General features: G+C 45.3%; 1 protein-coding gene across 1 annotated transcript in view; it reads left to right on the top strand.

Moving 5' to 3' along the window:
• The window catches only part of IGSF3 (immunoglobulin superfamily member 3), a 529,021-nt gene that overhangs the window by 270,856 nt on the left and 241,037 nt on the right, over positions 1–17,128 (top strand). Inside the window, exons 6-7 of the mRNA XM_030204032.1 lie at positions 1,758–2,147; positions 9,607–10,008. Of these exons, the coding sequence (XP_030059892.1) occupies positions 1,758–2,147; positions 9,607–10,008 (792 nt within the window). The remainder of the gene's footprint in view (positions 1–1,757; positions 2,148–9,606; positions 10,009–17,128) is intronic.

Raw genomic sequence — 17,128 nt, 5'->3', positions numbered from 1 at the left:
GACCCCCCCCCCTATTTGGCTTCTCTGCATTCTGTTCCTTTAGTGATGTCACAGTTCATTGCTTATGGATCACAAGTCATTACTCTGGGACATTCTGTGGTGTCGCTGGTTGGCAGAGCTATGTAACGTCACCAGAGAAATTAGGCAAGACCACCAGTTGGTTCACCTCTATAGAAGAAAAACTGTTATACGCTGGTTGAGAAAACACTCTTTCATACATGCTAGTTGGATACTGTTCAAGCTTAAACTTAAGAAATCACAGGTTGCTGGGCATTTGATCCCTCCTGTTTGTTATATGGGGACAGTAAAGGCTTCCTCGGGGGTGAGCAAAGCAAGCAGGAGATAGGGACTGACCCATGGAATCTGACTGGGAGAGCATGTCCGAATTGGATCAGATGTAAGAACACCTTCTGCTGAGCATTAGATCATCACAGCTGAATAATGTGGATCTTTGTTTAGATAAGGACATTGGGAAATGGCAAGGAATTGGCTGTTGATATTGAGCATGTGGCAGTGTGCACTTTTTATAAATGCTGGCTGCTGCAGGCAAAGATATCCTGATATTCCAGCTGCCGTGGGATATTCAGTGGCAGTATCTGGAGAGTGGCTTCTGCTGAATATCTAGACAGAGCTGTGAGTTGCCAGCACTGTCCAAATAGCAACAATAATTGGCCACGATTTGGATAACTTTATTGCCGTCCTAAGTTTTCCAGATAGTTATCCGGACAGATTTAATTATTTATTTTATGGAAGCCACTTTGATTTGTACTCAATAAGAACAGTATAACAAGTGTTAATAAACGATAAAATCACCATTATCCATGTAACTTATATCATCCCCCTCCCCCCCAACTGTCCCAGCACTAATTGGATAGTGCTGAGGTGGTCTGTAAAGATATTTAGTGGCACCTCTGTTCCCTCTAAGCTGAGCAGGAGTCCTCCACCTACAGTCCTGCCAGTAGGGGGTGCTGTTTCACTATCACATTTTCAATAGTGAGGGATAGGCAAGCTCTGTAGGACTACAGGGAAACTGTCTGTCCTTACCAATAGAAAACACAATATTGAAACACCACCCCCTACTGGCAGCAATACAGTCAGAGGATTTCCACTCAGCTCAGAGGAACAGTGAGTGGTGCTATGCAGATAGTGCCACTGAAGTTCTGTCGGTGATGTTTATCTGAGTGACAGATGCAGCTACCCAGATAAATGCTTCTAAATATCGTCCCCTTTCTTTTTATGGGCTCATGAGGTTATGGGTAAAAGGGGCAATTCCATAAACTAGGTGCTCACATTTATGTGTGTTTTATGCACATAAATGTTCAGAATAAGACACATATGCACGTGTGCTAATATTCTGCCTAAGCACTATTTTGCAAATTCCTGTTTAACTTACATAGCGTGTATTTACAAGAGGAGCATACACAGGAGAGGAGCATGGGTGGGACTCCCACTTACGCATGTAACTTATAGAATGCTGTAAGTTTATGTGCATCCCTCCTGCATTTAGGTATCGCACTTATGCCAACTCTATGACAGGCATAAGTTCAGACACCTATTGTTAGGCTTGCTGATACTGGGTTACACTAGTATTTTACAATGGAACTTATAGTTGCCTAGGTTCCATTATAGAACAGGCTCCTACCACACAGTCTGAAGTGTCAAAATGGAGACCCCCCCCCCCAGCCAATGGTTGTAATACGTTATTTAGTTTAGGCTCTGCCCAAGTATAATGACTAATTGCACGTTTCTTCCTGCAGATAAGGACTTTAATGTTCGCTTGGAGACTGAGAAGAGGGCCTACACAGTAGGGGAGCCAATGGAGCTGAAGTGCATCATCGACGCTCAGAATGTTCCGGATCGCTATTTTTCAGTCTCCTGGGCCTTTAACAGCTCTCTGATCGCTAGCTTGAGCCCAAATGTTGTCCCCACTCTCAGCAGCGAATTTGCTCAGCGAGATGCCAGAGGACAGCTGAAAGTGGCCAAAGAAAGCGACAACATTTTTGCACTGAAAATCTTCCGGCTTCGATTGGAGGACAGCGGCAAATACAACTGCCGGGTCACAGAGCGGGAGAAATCTGTGACAGGGGAGTTTATTGATAAAGAGAGCAAACGGCCCAAAAATATTCCCATCACAGTTCTCCCCCTAAGTAAGTGAAGGGTGTTGAAGGGGAGGTTGGTGTTACCATGAAATTTATCAAAAAGTATTAAGCATTTATGAAATGAAATGAAATCCACTTATAATGCCTGTAGCTTTCTACAGCCTCCACTGTACATTACCTTTTTAGTAGCCCAGAATCTAAGCATGGAAAATGTCCACTACTTCATCTGGGGGGCTTCCCAGCATCCGAAGACTTGGAGCCAAAGAGTATCATCATATCCTATCTTTCATTTGTAGCAAGAGCCTTGGAGTTCAGTATGCTCGATGCCTCTTGCTATCATGAAACACCAGCTGTGTTTTGGGAGGACAGAAGGAAGGGCATAGAATACTAACTTTATAGACATGTATAAATATTATCACATCCTGCCACTTGGGTAGTAGGTGCCTAAAGGTTTGACTTCTAAAGCTTTCCCCAGTGGGCCACCCATGTAAACAAACCATGACAATACATCCCCTCTGAGTTGGTTCTCTTAAAGGTGCAGGAGTTTGCAAGTCCAGCAGTATATGACTGGCAGCCCATGACCACCGTACCTTTAAGAGGGCAGGTTCAGAGGGGATGTATTATTGCTGCAGTTTGTTTACATTAATTGCATGCCTGAGATGCTTGGCAATGAGGCTGAGCCATGAAACAATGGAGGATGTATCATCAAGGTTAGGTCAGAAGGGGGAAGGAGATACCAAGGGGTGAGAAGAGGCTTTGAACAGGATCCTCATAGCCAGGCTGATTTGTGGCCACAGTCTGCCCATGTTGAGCATGCACACACCTTTATGTGGCCAGAAAACCCCTAGTGCCATTAATGCTATCTCCATTAGTCTTATTTGTGGACTTTCTTGTTTTGCTATTATTTGTAATCTGAGCAGAGCCCAACTAATTGATGCCCAACCAAACCAGAGTTTTTTTCATTTCGTGGAAAAAATGGGAATGAGCTACCTACCTTTGGGCAGGGAAAGGAAGGAGCTCCTGTATTTTTGTAGGTGGGACCCCTCTCACTGCACCATTTTTGGGCTGCAATATTTTAACTTTGGAATGAAAACACTTACTCGTTCCTGTCAACCCATGGAGGGCAATTCTTTAACTTTGTGCCTAGATTTAGGCATCTTGAGTTGCCTATTCTATAAAGAAAGAAAGGTAGGTGACTATTATCCTGTATAGCAGTGATTCCTAAACCTGTCCTGGGGGAACCCCAGCCAGTCAGGTTTTCAAGATATCCACAATGAGTATTTATGAGATTTATTTGCATACACCGCCTCCTTGATATTCATTGTGAATATCCTGAAAGGCTGGGGTTCCCCCAGGACAGGTTTGGGAATCACCGCACTGTAGAATACTAGTTTAACAGGTAAATTGTGCCCATTTAATTTAAGCACAAACGCTTATGCAAGCCATAGAGCTGGTGTAAATGCTCATGCCTAAATTTCTAGAACACATGCATAAATTATCATATTTTATCATTTACATGTCTATGCTCTATCCATGTATATACACTTACCTTTGAACTGTACACCATCGCATTTAGATGCCTTTTTTATAGAATAGTGTAGCTGTAATTTAGGCATTTACATGCGTATGTGCCAGTATTCAGGTCATTCACATGTTGTTGGCACCTTCCTTATAGAATTACTCTCTGACTGTCTTGGCTTGAGTTCTTCCTCTGTCCCTGTGCATCAGTAGAATGAGAAACAAAAACTGACCCTAGTCCAGATTCATTGGACCAAATCCAAAACAGGCCCAGATCCTGAATGGGAACAGCCCCTCCCTCCCTCTCTTCTCTGCCACAGCCCCCCCCCCCCCCCCCCCCCCCCCCCCCCCCCCCCCCCCCCCCCCCCCCCCCCCACACACAAAGATTTTGCCTGCCTTCCCCACCCGTAAACACCACTCCACAGGTGATTGTTCAGCATAGGGCATTCAGCATCTGAAGTGCTCACATGGGGGTCATTGGCTTGACAGGGTTGAAGGAGATAGCACAAGTGTCACGTGTCTTAAGACAGACTTTACCTGCCTGGCTTTGTCAACGAGGCCCAAGGGCAGAAATGTTTTAATATGTAGCATAATGTGTCATCAGACATAACTTGGATAAAGGCTGGGGACCATATGGGTGGCCCTGTTGTGGGACAGATTGGTGTGGTAGCATCTTTTTAACCATTTTCAAACCCCCTTTAAAAGATTTTGAGTTTGACAGTCCCTAACCTCCCCCCCCCCCCCCCCCCCCTCATTCCTCACTAATACCGATACACAAACACACATGCACACGCTGTCCCCACCCCCCAGAAAAGCCATCATGTTCTTTCTGAACTAATGATAGTAGGAACTAAACAAGTGCTATGCAGGGTCAGACAAGTGGTCCATCAAGCCCAACATTTTATCTTTGATGTGGCCAGTCCAAACTGTACCTGGTTGAGCCTATGGGAAGTCCTTTCCTTGTTGGTTACTCCCAGATGTCCACTATTTCCCCCAAGTCTGCCTGGCCAATAAAGATCAATAGGTATATTCTCCAAAAACGTATCCAGTCTTGCAGTTCACTTCTCTACCCAGCCAGTCCACAGTCAGACGACAGAGCTGGAAAAAATCAAGAAAACAAAGCAATATGGTAAAAAGTCTTTAATAGTGTTTAGTACATTTGCTGGTACAAAAGTCACCTGTCTGAAGCAGCCATGTTTCAGCTTGCACCTCTTCCAGGGGCATATGATGATGCCTTAATAGGGAATCTCAAAGGAATGGGATCTAGTCAATTCAAAGAATCTACTGAACAAATGGGCATTCCCACATGGCTCACACATTCAGCTTTCCAAGTGCTCTGATAAAAACAGATTTATTTATTTGTTTGAATCATTTCCATTCCAGTCTATCTACAATTCTAGCGGATAACAAAATAAACATACACAGTCAGATATTACTGAGAGAGGAGGTAGTATTTAAATAAATGTAATTATTTAAAAAGTGGTTCTCCAGATGTTGACAAACACAGCACTGAGATACAAACATTTTCCTGTTAATTATGCAAAACTACAAAGCCAGTAATGTGAATGAGGATGTAATATAGCTGGCATATTAAATAATCATACATAGAACTGAACTCTCATTAAGCTGTGTTAAAATCTTTGAAGGAGTTCTGTATTTTGGAGCTTGAGGGCGTTTTCCAGCACCAAAATTAAATGGAATCACATTGATTAGATGAATCTTCAGCCTCTGTAAATTGTTGATAACAAGGGTCAGGGAAAGCCTAGGCAGTTACCAAGGGCAGCAAGGAGCACCTGCAGTTGGAGCAAAATGACAAATCCTGACAGCTGTACAAACTCAAAGAACTATCAATACATACTTCAACCTGCATTTTTGTAGTATGTTTGTGGGAAGATCATGATTGTTGAGTTTAATCATCAAAATTGGAGGGGGGAGGGCTACAGTTTAGGGGCCTGAAAATTGAGAGGGGGTATAAAGCTGAAGATTCGCGTAGGGTACCCATCACCCTCGCTCCAGCTCTGACGAGAGTGACTGTGGCGTCCTGCAACTTGCTGCATGTGTATGACGGGGAGCGGAAAGGTGAGCTGCATTCTTAAGAGATACTCTGCTTTGCTGTTACTGAAGTCAAGCTGGTGCATGCTTCTTACTCTCTTCCTGCATGTGGCAAATAGTTGCTGAAGCCCTGCCGATTCTCCTCTCTCGTGACAGCCCTGCTAGTTATCTGATGTCCCGAGCACGAGCACGAGCAGGAAGAACATGACTTGTAACCCTTTTAGTTCTTTTCCCATATGATTTTTTTTAAAGAGGTAAAAGATTGGCAGATGAGGTCTGGAATTTTCACAGTGGAATTGGGAAGTCACAGAGCAGACAAACCTGGGCAACTTCATTTTTCCTCAAAGTGTGCAGTACTAGCGCACATCAGGAGACACTGGTGAGGAATTTAACAGTATAAGAAATATTGTCTTATCTAGTTCTGGTCAAGAGTTATCTGCAGCAGGGCCCATAGAAATAAAATGGGCCCTGCTGCAGATAACTCGAGCTAATCTTTAGTAAAAGGCCCCTTAAATTACTTACTTGTAGCAGGTGTTCTCTGAGGACAGTAGGCATATATTCTCACATATGGACTCCATGGTTGACATCACCCATATGTGAGAATATTATGCCTGCTTGTCCTCTGAGAAAAGCTCATACAAATTTTATATAGGGAAGTGCAATATCTAAAAGTGTTAGATATGCTCTTAGAAAACAAATATTATGAAATAAAATTATAAACCCACAATTAATTAAAAACCCTGTTCACTCAACATACTATATTCAAGCACACATCCTAAAATCTAATTCAATCTACTACTCATAAATCACATTAGATAATAATAAACAGGAAGAGGCACCTGAACAGATCAAAATCACAAATAATACCTCAAATCAACAAGCAAAAGTATTTACTCCCAAAATAAACATATCCCTCCTCATGAAATAATGAAGAAAAATAAAAAAGAATTGTTAGTGAAAATAAATTGATAAGAATTCTGAAAAAAACTTCCTGCTGTCCAAAATATGGCATAGCCCTGGACACTGAGAACAGTTACTATAGCACTTAACCAGATCATGTTTGTCCTCTTCTCTCTCCAAGTGTCATTAGGTAACAAACGCACTTCATTCAATAAATAGCAAATCCCACAATATGTAACTCAGTCTCGGTTTCAAACACAATTCCAGTTTCAAATGAGTGATAATAGTGGTCACTGATCCAAACTTATCCAGATCATTGTTCAAATCTTTTCTTCAGTTTTCATCAATGCTAAACTGCTTCAGTACTGTTGCTGCACACATCAACCCCCCCAACATGGGCCAGAGTTTGCTGAATTAACAGTTTTCCGACATCAGGCAAACTTTAGATTGAAGCATCAACCCACAGAAAGTCTAAAAATAGAGGTAGAAACTAGGCATACAGCATGATTTGTTTTTCAAACACTTACTTTCCTTATAGGACTGACGATGTTTGCCCCTGACTTCAGCATTACCTGATTAGACTAGCAACCGTCTCAGTCACTGTTTTCAAACAAACACGTCACACAACTACTAATCCAATAAATAGGAGGAACACCCAGTGAAGAACATGGCTGATGTAAATGGAACTCCCATAATTTTGATGTTGTTTGCTACTCCATTTATAAAAAGACACAACCACTTCATTTATCTACCCACTTCAAGTACCAGCTAAGAAAATTAAAATTCTGTCCATTTATTCAAGTTCTGAGGGGCCTACTCTGTGTAACAAAAACATTCACTACTGTTCCCACTGACTTAAAGTTGGGTCCAAGTCACTCCCATATCCATTCAGCCTCAGTACAAAAAAGTTCACCACTCAGTGGTCATAACCCATCCAATGTGATACCAAAGGGGCATTAGTGCAATCTCTACAAATATTGCTTCTATATTAAGTGATCCAGGATCATGTCACATACACATGGTTTTATGCTTGTACCTCAAATAAATATGATCACATAAATCACCAAACTTCAATTATAAGCATAAGCTTTTCTCGTTAAAGGACGTATAAAGACCCAAATATTATATGACAAGGAACACTCATTACGGTGACTGCACTGGACATGTCAATCTGTCTTTCAAGTAGGACTTTATCAGAAACCACTAACACGTTCTGTTGGTTACTGGACCACTTATAAGGAAGTATTAACAAAATGTCTAACAGCAGATGTATTTGCAACAAAGTTATGCCGCAAAGTCCTGTCAACACCTTCAACATACCTAGTATATGGTGGAAAAAATAACAAATGATCTGATGTCTTTACTGCTTTCTTACAGAAAAGCACATCCTGATTTATAAAACAAGCATATTTGTACACTTGCCAGATCACCTGTCAGGAGTAATTTTGCTGTAAAAAACAAAACAAAAAAAGACCTGCACCCATTGAGGAACCCTCCTCAAATGAAAGAACTGTCCAACAAGAATATTTTCTCTGATGTGACAGGGATGAGAGCTCTCAAACTACACTAATCTTCAGTGATCAGCAGATTTCCTAAAAATAGATGTTACAAAACGATCGGCCTCTTGTTTAACCCTGATATCAAAAAGGAGATGCAGTGAGCACTGATCACATAAGTAAACTGCAAATTAGAATCATGGTTATTTAAATAATTGAAAAAGTTCTTGAATTCCAACTCTGATGATATTCTAATTTGGTATGGTTCATCAACAATGGTGTTGGCTAAACCCATAAGTGTTCAGAAGATGCATCATAAAGACTGGCGATGTCAGGGGTCATCGTGGCGCCCCATCGCTGTTCCCACTGGGAACCAAATGTATCCTAATCAGACCAAAAAAAGAAGATGGAACCTTGAGAGTCAAGGGTTCACTGAATTTGTTTAATTGCTTCATCATGTGGGATTTCAGAGTTCAAAGACTCAATGTCCAAACTGACCAGAATTGGGTAAATGGATTTGCCCTGACAATTCAGTAAAATGAGAAGCATCATGAACAAGTGACAGAATAAAAGGCACAAATGACTATTAAAAAAATATTTAAAAGTATCTACAAATTTTGAAAGAGATTCAGGATTTAGAGCCAGTACTCAATTCAGTTGGTTTTCCCTGGAGGGTTACACAAAGGTTTCTTCACGTTTGGCAGAATATTAAAAAAAAAAAGTAGGAACATGCGGGGACCTTTCAGAAAATATTTTTCTGCAACATAAAAGATCAAGTTGATATCATTTGATATCCCGCCTATTGGTTAGACCTTCTGAACAGCTTACAAAAATTCTAAATTAAAGTAGAGAAATAGTAGAAAGAAAAGAAAGTTACAATAAGAAAAGAGAAAATAAGTATAGTTGTGTATCCCAGGAAAACTGACCCTCCCACTCTTATGCAAATTACGCTCAATGCCCAGAATCCAGTCTGGATTAGGCAAACGCATCCTGGAAGAGGTGGGTCTTAAGACCAGACTTAAATTTCTCAACTGAGGGTTCCAGTCTCAAAAAATATAAAAGAGCATTCAATAAAGTGAGTCCAGTAACACTAAAAATAGCACTTCCAATAGAATCAAAAACTACGTCTTAAGACTGGGTACTACAAAACAATTTTGTTGATGATCTAAGCACTTGGGAAGGAGAATAAGATGGCGGTCTATCTCATTTGCCTGCTTGCCCTGCCTCTTTGGTAATCACTTTCCTTGCTCTTTTACTACCCTCCGTGCTAAAGATGATCGCTCCGCTGCAGGAAATCATTCCTTTTCTCTGTGTGTTTATACCCAAATTCTCATTTCTCATTGGAGATGGGGAGCTCACTAGGGATATCCAACTTCCCTGCTGCAGAGCAGAGATATGGCCTGTGGGCATTCCCCGGCATGGAGCATACTATGGAGTAAGATCATATGTAGGATGCCGTTGCTTCTGTTCTGGTATATGTGGCTAGTGCTTCCGTCAACAGAGCGCCAAGAATCTGATTCATTATCTCCTTCTTCCTGCAGAGAGCAGCATTGGTGTGGAGGTGACCAGTGACGCCAGCACAGTCTTAGAAGGGGAGAGTCTGCGCTTCTCCTGCACTGTCCACTCCCTCGCTGGACCTCAAAGCCGCATCTCTGTCACCTGGCAGCTCCTGGACCGACAGAACCGCCGCAGTGATGTAATCTGGCTAGACCGGGATGGCACCCTGCAGCCGGGTCCTTCCTATCGGGAGCGCAGTAGGTTCGGCGATGTGCAGATGGAACAGGTGCAGCCTGACTTGTTTACCTTGGAGCTATTCAGCAGCCGGAAATCGGATGAGGGACAGTACGAATGCCGAGTGGTAGAGTGGACTCACAGCCTGGACGGGGAATGGCAGATGATAGGAGAAAAATCTGCTCACGCTGCTGTGTTTGTGACTGCCTTGGGTGAGTGGCCGACTAAGTGCTTTGGAGTTACCTGCTGTAAATTTTTTGTTTGTATGCCAGACGTGACATAAGATTATTTATATAACATAAGAGTACAGAAAATGACAGCAGAAATTGACCGATGGGCTCATCTTTCCTGCCTGCTGCTATACCACCCATTCTGTTCGAACTCTGACTTTACCTACATTTTCTCTCTGCAAAGAATCCTCTGTGCTTGAAAGCATATCTCTGTGCACAGCACTTTACATCTGCAATTGTATAGCTATAAAACTCTTCCTCAAAAGGTTATAATCTATGTATAGGTGTAAATATTCCTAGTCATTGGTTCTGAGGATATCCCTAATGAATATACATGAGGTATATTTAAATGTTTTAATATGGCTCTTAGACACAGCATATCGCAGTATATCTCAAGCATATTCCTGAAAGGTATCCCAAGGACCACACTGACCGTTTTGAGAATCAGTGCCCAACGTTAAGATGGCATTCAGACCTTTGTGCTGAAACCATCAAGTTACATAACTTGCCTCTGAAGTGATAGCATTAGTGCAAGTAGGTTTCTGTAGTGACCAGAGAAGGAACCCTCAGTGTTCACAGACATCCACCTCAGGAATGCCAGGTTACAGGATTATAGCATGGATTCAGGTTTTGTTTATAGTGAAAATTCTTCCTGTTACTGGGATTCTTGCTCTGCCAGGCTCAGGGTGGATGAACTGCTCCCATTCTTGGCATATGAGGAATACATAAGAGTGAAAGTGAGCCAATAGTGCAAACCCACTAGACTTTTCAAATTTCAGACCAGCTTAGAAAAAGGATATTGGTAGACTTGCTGTTAGGTAATTTCCATCTTTATGTCTGAGCCTGGTTGGGTGAGAATGAACTGGTTAAGAGGGGAGGGGAGATTTACACTCTGCCTAATCCATGAATCTGCTTTTCTTTTGCTCTAGCTGTCCATTCTGTTTGCCTTTTCCTCATTGTTCTATCCCTTTATCATCATCCTCCCACCCTGCCTATACCTATACTCCGCCCGTTGCTGTTGTGCATTTTCATTTCCCTTTCACTCTGTCCCCCTGGCCTGCTATTTTTATACACCGACCACTTACAGGCCCTATTTTATGTTTGTTTGTTTGTTTGTTTCTGGTGAGGCTGTTTTTCTGCATTGTAGGGTCATAACTCAGTTTTGTGTGTTGTACATGGCATGACCCAGTGGGCATAGAAAAGCACATTCTATGTCCCCCCCCCCCCCCCCTCCCCAATCTTGCCACCTGCAATCATGCCATGTGCTTTGAACTGCAATTGAATGGATGTGAAGAAGGCTTGAGGACACAGTAGCTTAAAATCCTGTTTCCAAGTTCCCTTAGGTGATAGGGGTAAACTGAGTATGGGATGGAGCTATTTAAGATGGACTTGGGAAAGTACACTGCTTGTTTCTAGTATAAGCAGCATAAAATCTATTTTACTCTTTTTGGGATCTTGCCAGATGCTTGTGACCTGGATTGACCACTTGTTAGAAACAGGATACTGGGCTTGATGGACCTTCAGTCTGTCATAGTATGGCAACTGTTCTTATTTTATTTCTGACCACCTGTCCCCATGCAGCTCTTTGATCTATAATACAAATTTATCACAGAAGGATATGCTGTAGGCTTAGGAAAGACTCAAGACTGGCCAAAACAGGAAGAGTTTGCCGACTGCAGAAAGGTTATCAAGCACTATAACATGTTACCTAGGTAGCGAGGGTTAGAAAACTATGTTTCTGGGATATTTTAGGTAGCATCAAGCTTGTGTGTGGAAATGAGAGATGGACTTTAGTGACTTTTTAAGGTCTCCTTCAGTCTAGTGTCCCATCAATCTATGATACAAGAGCCAGGAAACTTGACCTGGTGGAGGAGAGAAGGGGAGCAGGGAGGGACAGCAGACTTCTCTGCACCATCCTTCCTCTTCATAGCTGGCTGCCACAGAGAGGTACACATTTAGATTTGCTCACACCTTTTTCAGTAGTAGCTCAAGGTGAATTACATTCAGGTACACTGGATATTTCTCTGTCCCAGGAGGGCTCACAATCTGTATATAAAAGTGTTTGCCCTCGACCCAAATGCAGCAAAAAATTATGGGGAAGGGATTTGATATACTGTCTTTTTGTGTGGTACAGTAAAAGCAGTTTACTTGTAATATACAGGTACTTTTTCTGTCCCTAGTGGACTCACAATCTTAAGCCGATGATGGCGAACCTATGGCACGCGTGCCAGAGAGGGCACGCGCGCCGCTGGTCGCCTCACCTCGTTCCAGCCCTCCCTCCCACCCACCCGGCGTCAAGCATTCCTTCGTCCTTCCCTTCCACCCGGCACCAGCCCGCCCGGCCTCCCTCCCTCCCTCCAAGCAGAAAATTTAAAAGTCTTCCCTTGTCACCGTTAAAGCCGCGTCAGTAGTAGCGATGAAAGTGTGCTGCTGGTTCGGTGCGCTTTCAGCCTTCCGTCTTTCAAACTCTGGTCCCGCCCTCATTTCCTGTTAGGGTGGGACCAGAGTTTGAGAGACGGAAGGCTGAAGGCGCGCCGAACCAGCAGCACGCTTTCACCGCTACTACTGATGCGGCTTTAACAGCGACAAGGGAAGACTTTTAAATTTTCTGCTCGGAGGGAGGGAGGGAGGCCAGGCGGACTGGTGCCGGGAGGGAGGGAGGGACAAAGGAATGCTTGACGCCGGGTGGGTGGTCTGGTGCCTGCTGCCGGGTGGGTGGGTGGCAGGGAGGCCTGGTGCCGGGTGGCCTGGTGCTTGGGTGGGAGTGCTGGGTGGGAGTGCGGCAGGCCTGGTGCTTGGGTGGGAGTGCTGGGTGGGTGGGTGGCCTGGTGCTGGGAGGGAGGTCTGGTGGGTGGCTGGGAGGCTGGGAGGCCTGGTGCCGGGTGGCCTGGTGCTTGGGTGGGACTGTGGCAGGCCTGGTGCTTGGGTGGGAGTGCTGGGTGGGGGATGGCCTGGTGCTGGGTGGGAGTGCGGCAGGCCTGGTGCTTGGGTGGGAGTGCTGGGTGGGTGGATGGCCTGGTGCTGGGTGGGAGTGCGGCAGGCCTGGTGCTTGGGTGGGGGTGCTGGGTGGGTGGATGGCCTGGTGCTGGGTGGGAGTGCGGCAGGCCTGGTGCTTGGGTGGGACTGCTGGGTGGGTGGATGGCCTGGTGCTGGGTGGGTGGCGTGGTGCTGGGAGGGAGGGAGGCCTGGTGCTGGGTGGGTGGCAGAGAGGCCTGGTGCTGGGTGGCCTGGTGCTGGATGGGAGGTAGGGAGGCTTGGTGCTGAGTGAGAGGCCTGGTGCTGGGTGGGTGGGAATGCTGGGTGGCCTGGTGCCGGGTGGCCTGGTGCTTGGGTGGGACTGTGGCAGGCCTGGTGCTTGGGTGGGAGTGCTGGGTGGGTGGATGGCCTGGTGCTGGGTGGGAGTGCGGCAGGCCTGGTGCTTGGGTGGGAGTGCTGGGTGGGTGGATGGCCTGGTGCTGGGTGGGAGTGCGGCAGGCCTGGTGCTTGGGTGGGAGTGCTGGGTGGGTGGATGGCCTGGTGCTGGGTGGGAGTGCGGCAGGCCTGGTGCTTGGGTGGGGGTGCTGGGTGGGTGGATGGCCTGGTGCTGGGTGGGAGTGCGGCAGGCCTGGTGCTTGGGTGGGAGTGCTGGGTGGGTGGATGGCCTGGTGCTGGGTGGGTGGCGTGGTGCTGGGAGGGAGGGAGGCCTGTTGCTGGGTGGGTGGCAGAGAGGCCTGGTGCTGGGTGGGAGGTAGGGAGGCTTGGTGCTGAGTGGGAGGCCTGGTGCTGGGTGGGTGGGAATGCTGGGTGGCCTGGTGCTGGGAGGGAGGGAGGGAGGGAGGCCTGGTGCTGGGTGGGAGGGAGGCCTGCCTGCCTGCCTGGTGCTGGGTGGGAGGGAGGCCTGCCGCTGGGAGGGCAGGGGGGAGAGGAGGGTGGCTGGACATGGGTGGCTGGAGGGGAGGGCAGAGGGAGAGGAGGGTGGCTGGAGGGGAGGGCAGGGGAGAGAGGAGGGTGGCTGGACATGGGCGGCTGGAGGGGAGAGGAGGGTGGCTGGAGAGGAGAGGAGGGTTGCTGGACATGGATGGAGGGCAAGAAATGAAGAAGAAAGGAGGAAAGTAAAGAAATAAATGGAAAGGAAGCCCTGGAAATGGAGTTAAGAGAACAGATAGAGAGCAGCAGAATCAGCGACTAGGACCAGTATGGATAGAAAAACAAAATCACCAGACAACAAAGGTAGAAAAAATCATTTTATTTTCATTTTAGTGTTTGGAATATGTCCAATTTGAGAATTTACATCTGCTGTCTTATTTTGCACTGGGAATACTGGAGCTGTAACAACTTACAGAAGTGATTTATAATGAAAGAAAATCATGTTATTTTTTTCTCCTATACTAGTATAATATTTTCAATCATCTGTTTATATGCGCCATGGCTGGTGTAAGGGGGTGTGGCTATCATAGGGGTGGAGTCATATGTGGTGACCCCGCCCATAATGAGTACCGGCACTTTGCGATAAATAATTAGATTTTGGGTTGCTGTTTGAAAGGTTCGCCATCACTGCTCTAAGCCCTTCTTTTGCCCAGGAAGCATTGACCATTTTTGGGTATGGAATTACTTGAACTCCCCGGGTCATTGAGCCTTTTGACCTTGCATCGGATGTTTTTCCCTCCATGTCAGTGAGGGTGCTGAGTGACTCTAAGAAGTGTACTTAATGCAATAAGACCATTTCAGTCACAGACCCCCATAACTGGTGTGTTCAGTGCTTGGGGCCAGAGCACCGAGACATACAGAGTGGCCTCTGCCTGCGCATGAAAGCGAGGATACTTAAAGCCCGCAGAGTCCAGCGTAAAAAAAACATTTTGGTTCTGCATCAGCATTGAGCATGTCAGGAGATTTGTCACTCGACATCGAACCTGTGTCAGTATCGACATCAGGTGCCGCATGCATCAAGGGATCTGCAGCATAAAAAACCTAAGAAGCATTGCCATCATTCTCCCTCCAGGCACTCTGCCAACACCTCCCCTGTATCGATGTCCTCGAAGCAAGGGAAACATCCATGCTTCAGTGACCACTCTCCTTCTCTCCAACTAATTACTCATCGAGAGCCTTTGAGGTCTTTGAGATCTGCGCCTGCACAGGCTATAACTAAGGCTGCATCCACACCGCTATCTCAGCCGGTACCGATTCCTACTCTACAAGCGGAAATCTGGGCTATGCTCAAACAGGAGCTTTCTGTGCTACTGCATACGCAGTCTATTCAGGCTTACAGGGTGCTTGTGCCAGCCTCAGCCCAGCCCATAGATACATAGGAGAGACAGTCATGGCAGAGGTCCCATACACCGGCTCAGCATCGACCATCGGGGGCACCACAAACTCAACCAAAGCATGTGTTGACATCAGCAGAGGAACTCTCTCCAGCCTCAGTGACTCATCTGCCTTGAACCAGTGCTTTAGTTGACACTCTCTTCCCCGTACTTCCCAAGACCAGTACTTTGAAAAGTCAGACTGATCTCTCATTGGGAGACAGACCAGGGCCCCTAGGACCTCTCAGCTGAGGAGTCCTATGGCATTCCATCTGATCCTTCTCTGCCACCTGAGAGACATAAGTCTTCTCCAGAAAGTATATCCTTCCCTGGCTTTGTCCATGAGATGGCCCAAGCCATACCTTTGAAATTGGAGATAGAGGAGGAACCTCGTTCAGAACTCTTTGATGTTCTAGATTAATTCCCCTCCTAAAGAAGAAATAACTGTTCCACTTCTTATATTTATGAAGAATACGCGATCGAAAACTAGGAGACTTCACTAACAGTTCAAAGAAAATTGATACCATGTACAGGATGTAGACATGCACTGGGTTTGAAAAAACACAGTTACCTCACCATTCCGTTATTTACTTATTAATATTTTATATACCACCAATCGCCTTATGGCATCTGGGTGGTTCACAATAAAAGTTCAGAGAGCATAAAATGGATTACAGAGATAGAAAAAAGAAAAAAAAAGTAGGGAAGACTATGATGGGGAAGTCTTGACCGAATAGCAAGGTTTTCAGAAGTTTCTTAAAGGTGGGATATGATGGCTTAAGGTTAAGATGTAGAGGCAGGGCGTACTACCGTTGAAAACAGGCATAAGTGAAAGCAGTGGCACGTATCGCATCCAGACGTATAATGGAAAGGGAGGGGAAGTGTAGTAAATGCTGTTGTGAGGAGTGTAATCAAGGGGAGTGATAAGGTGTAAGCAGTCTTGAAATGTTTTCTGGAGCTGATGGGAGAAGACCTTGGTATACCAGCAAAAACAAGTTGTAGGTAATCCGGAATGATATGGGTAACCAGTGTTCTTGCTGCAGGAGAGAAGTACATGGTCGAATTTACGGGCATTATATAAAAGTTTAACTTCAATAGATTGTATAAGTTGCAAGCATTTTAGGGAGGATAAAGACAAGCCTGAAAGAGAAAATTATAGTAATCTAAGTGAGTAATGACGAGGGCAAGGAGAAAGATATGAATACTGGAAATAAGGAGATAGGGTTTAACTGACCGAATTTAATGTAAGGCAAAAAAAATAGCAGACTGGATAGTTTTATCGATATGTTGTTTAAAGGTGAGTTTGTAGTCAAAGATAATGCCTAATATTCATACTTTATCAGTAAAAGAGAGAGTATGACCCTGAAGAACGGGGGGGGGGGGGGGGGGGGGGAAGAGAGATGGAATAGAGCATGCTTGTCAAACCTAAGGCCCGTGGACCAGAATCTGGCCCACCAAGTGCTTTTTTTCTGGCCCTCGGAAGCTTGGCAATTCTTGTGATGCTTATAATGGGATTCCTGCTTCCCTGCCACAACTCAGTTCTCTGTAAGCTGGAGCCACATAGGGCCAGTAGTTTGGGTTGGTCTTACAATTTCAAGTCTCACAAGACCAAACTGAACTTCCAGCACCACACGGCCCGAGCTTGCAGGGAGCTGTGTCACAGTGGGGAAGCAGGAATTCCACTGTTTCTTCTGCAGCTGAAGCCAGGTGAGGGTAAAGAAAATGGATGAAGACTGGGGGAGGGGGGTAAATGAGAAAGAGAGAGAAAGACTGAGCGAAGGCTAGGGGGTACCTGAGAAAGAGAGAGCGAGACCGGGTGAAAA

This window comes from Microcaecilia unicolor, chromosome 5, assembly GCF_901765095.1.
Source record: "Microcaecilia unicolor chromosome 5, aMicUni1.1, whole genome shotgun sequence".
NCBI classification, from domain to species: domain Eukaryota; kingdom Metazoa; phylum Chordata; class Amphibia; order Gymnophiona; family Siphonopidae; genus Microcaecilia; species Microcaecilia unicolor.
This window is presented reverse-complemented; position numbering and strand designations above follow the sequence as displayed.